This window comes from Nansenia antarctica (assembly GCF_963989245.1).
Source record: "Nansenia antarctica genome assembly, chromosome: 11".
Classification (NCBI taxonomy): domain Eukaryota; kingdom Metazoa; phylum Chordata; class Actinopteri; order Argentiniformes; family Microstomatidae; genus Nansenia; species Nansenia antarctica.
Genome location: NC_137681.1, coordinates 15,348,648 through 15,352,395, shown reverse-complemented (window position 1 = coordinate 15,352,395; position 3,748 = coordinate 15,348,648). Strand labels below are relative to the sequence as shown.

Below are 3,748 nucleotides of genomic sequence, written 5' to 3'. Positions count from 1 at the left end.
TTCCTGCTAGACATAGATCTGGGATCAGCTAATCACCTCCATAAACCCAAAGCTTTACCTTTAGGAACTATAACACACATCTGACCTTAGGTGACTGCCTAGACGCTTCATGCCCAACTACAGAAACAGACCAGTGGAGGCTGGTGGAGGTAGAAATCGGAGGACAGGCTCATTGTAATGCATGGAATGGAATAAGGAATGGTATCAAACATGTGTGCTTGATACCATTCCTCATTCTGTTCCAGGCATTTCAATGAGCCCGTCCTCTGATTTCTACCTCCACCAGCCTCCTCTGAAACAGGCGACTTTCAGATCTGCAATCTGAGATCCACATTTGTTGACTTTTTAATTAATTATATATAGTCATTTATTATTGAATAATATAGCTTATAAATGCCTAGTTCAACTGTTTTACCCCAAACCAAAAAGATAAGCTTGTTTTACTACATTGTTTGTAACAAACAGTGTATAGCTTCAAAACATGGTCAATACATAATCTCATTGTTGGTCAGTCCTTACATCCATGCTCCATCTATAACATTGAGAGTGGTTTTGTTTTCAATCGCATTGTTGTGTTTGACTCCCAGATTGCCCATTTAAAGTCTCTAATCTTCATCGGAGTACACATCCAGGTAAAGTGTGACATGGTCTGGTCATTTGGGCTGCAAGTCGGCAACCAATCAAAATGATGAGACTTTTATTTTGAAACACGGAAATACATTTAAACGTTGAAAATCACAAAAACAAACTCGCTAGTCAAGCCAAAAGACTGCAATGCAATGGATTCGGTGAATAATCCCCACTGCTACCTAGTGAACTATAACACTACTTTACATTGTTAGCAGGCTCACAAAACAAGCTGTGTTAGTTGACTAGTGAGTGTGTCATTGATTTTCAACAATGCTGAAATGTATTTACATTTTTCATAAGATAGGGCCGAACATTAAATCGGATGACGACTTGCGGACCAATTGACCAGACTGTGGCACATATCAGTTCATATACTATCAATCAATCCCATTGAGTAAATGTACAGTAATGTGAATCTAATGACAAATGTCCATCATGGATAGATATAAGTGCATATTTAATTAAAATCAAGTCAGTTACAATCACTGATTTTCAGAAATGCCCCTCTGACAATGCTATTATAAAGATACATTTAAAAAAAATCCATGATTATCACAACATACAGCAAGATAATCCTCGCCAAAGCCAACTGATAAATTAACAACATTATGTACAAAATTGTATCTTGATATTGTGAAACATAAGATCTAAAATAACAGACTATAGTAGTGGGTTAAGAAAGAGAAAATATTCATTCTGCTGAATCCGTCTTATCATGTAGTTTATGACTGTTAATAACATTTTCTGATGTCTTTATTTTCTAGAATCATGAACAGATCTATAAATAACTGAATAATGTATAGTCGGCTATATTATACAATTACTGTGCGTTTGCAGAGCATATGTGAGATGCAACTTACAATAGTAATGTACACATTTACAATAAGGTTAAAGGGGGACCACCACTACCACCACAGATTTTCCTCTCACTACCTACACCCACACTTTGCTACCTTCATCTCCTCATACATGTGTCGCACAGTGATGATACCATTTTCTTGGTACATGACCGTGATAGGGTCCAGTTTGGTTGGAACGCAACAGGCCATGTTGGCCTTTTTGGGGTTCTTTAGATTGACCAGGGTTTGGATGAGAGCGTGTTTAGACGGGGTCATGTCGTCAGTCAGGGGAAAGTAACACACCCCCCTGCACTCAAAGGCATCGTACTCTGGAGGGGCCACGATCCACTTGTCCCAGCCGATATCCTTGAAGCTGACGCGCAGGGAGGTCCGTCGGCAATAGTTGCTCTCTGCTTGCCTCTTCTGTCTGGGATGCAAGTCCACAGGTAACTCGTTGTAATCTCCTTGCCAGTTAGTTCCTGAAAAGACGGTCTCCTCCTCGTGAAGTATCATCTCGTTCAGCTCCTTCTTGGCCTCCCTCTTCCTGCTCCCAAGGTCGTCAGAGAAGACGATCAGAGCGGCTGAGGTGTTCTCCCCTATACCCACACTTACATCCAGACCTCCGCCTTTAAAATGCCCACAGTCCCAGCATTCGACCACAACCTCAAACTCACTCGCGCCGCGGCCCGACTTGATCCAACCCTGGACGGCACTGGTCACATCGAAAGCTTCCCAGGAGGGATCCATCCCAACAACCTCTCTACCATCCAGGAGGTGGACCATGGGCCTGTTGCCTTTATGCTCCACTTCATAGACCTTGATGCTGGCCCGGATACCATTGGAGACTGTTGCCCTTTGATCCAATAGGGTGAATAGCCTGAGTTCTGCCATGGTGACCTCTTCATGGTTCGGGACTGTTACGTTGAACAGTAGTCTGTGTTTTAACTTGGTGCCATTTCTTTCGGAGTGACTGACATCTGCATAAGATGTGATAGAATAAAGGTTTTTAATAGAGTGGGCTACCATTACATTACATCACTGAGGTTAATAGCCCAAGTGACACTCACAGGTTTAGTGAACACACAAACACAACACTAACAATAGCCAGGGGCACTCTCACATTATCATGTATTTGTGAACGTTGAACACACTCGGATTATAGACTTTTTCGTTTTTTTATGAATTGTAAACATACCCTCTTACTATCTTATCACACTTATGGCCCCTTTATTCAAAATTCCTGTTTGATGCTATGCTTGGATACATACCTTGAACAGTGAAGCTGCGAATGACATCAGATTGAGGCATAGCAGACGTGTCAGACGCGTATTTGTTGTACAGCTCGATCATGAACTGCGGAGGGTATACCTTGCTGTGCTCTTGCGGCACATCAGATAAGTTCAGCTTCCTCAGAAACTCTTCCTTTATGGTTCCCAGAAAGCTCTCTAACCTGGAGTCCATGTCATCCTCCTCGACGACGTCTTGCTCTGATGACTGTAAGAATTCCTTAGGGTCTACAGTTTGAATGGCATTGTTCAGTGGCTTGCACCTACATGACCCAGTGGACACCAACAGACTGAGACACATCTGGAACAGGAAACTCCTTGAGTACTGCATCTTTAGACAGGGTCCTTTCTGATCAACACAGTTTACAGTACCTTCCCACTATGTACTTAAAACTGACTTTGGGCGACAAATGTTTGAATTTGAGATTCCCTATGCTAGGCTTACAGTCCTGAGGTCCGCTCCCATGCTCTAAAATAAACAGCACATTCATGTCAACCAAAATAGTAGCATGGCCATGCTTATCTCGACCATTGATGTCTTCTTTTAGGCTTTGTTATCGTTAGGGGGTTTGCAGTTAATGAAGATTATGTAAACATTTGACAGACTCGCAGCGATAATGAGGGGAGCGCTGGAAACTGTGAGGTTACTGACAACACTTTCCCTAAGTATCTTCCCACTTCCCAGGTCAACTCTCGGGCCAACGGAAATCACAATATAGAACATCAGGGAAGTTCAAATACATGCAATGTGTTATTTAGAAGCTTCATCAATATACACGAGATAGTTTCTTAGGAATCTTTCATATGTAAGAAACAAATCATGGTATTAAAAAAAAAAAAGCAATATAATTCCTTTTCAACGCCAAAGTTTATGTTCAGTTTTGTAGCCCTTGAAGTAGTCTTAAAAAGAAAAAAAAAGAAAATTAAGGAGCATCTCTTTGTGTTGGGTACGAATCCTACTTCACCATAAGCAGTCTATGCACGCACACACAC

General features: G+C 41.6%; 1 protein-coding gene across 1 annotated transcript; it reads right to left on the bottom strand.

Moving 5' to 3' along the window:
* Window positions 1-746: 746 nt before the first annotated feature.
* On the bottom strand, window positions 747-3,086 carry gdf2 (growth differentiation factor 2; the record flags this gene model as incomplete). Its single annotated transcript, XM_080541744.1, has 2 exons — window positions 747-2,446; window positions 2,738-3,086. The coding sequence occupies 2 exons, from the start codon at window positions 3,084-3,086 to the stop codon at window positions 1,560-1,562; spliced, it is 1,236 nt and encodes a 411-aa protein (XP_080397870.1). The 3' UTR covers window positions 747-1,559.
* Window positions 3,087-3,748: the final 662 nt, after the last annotated feature.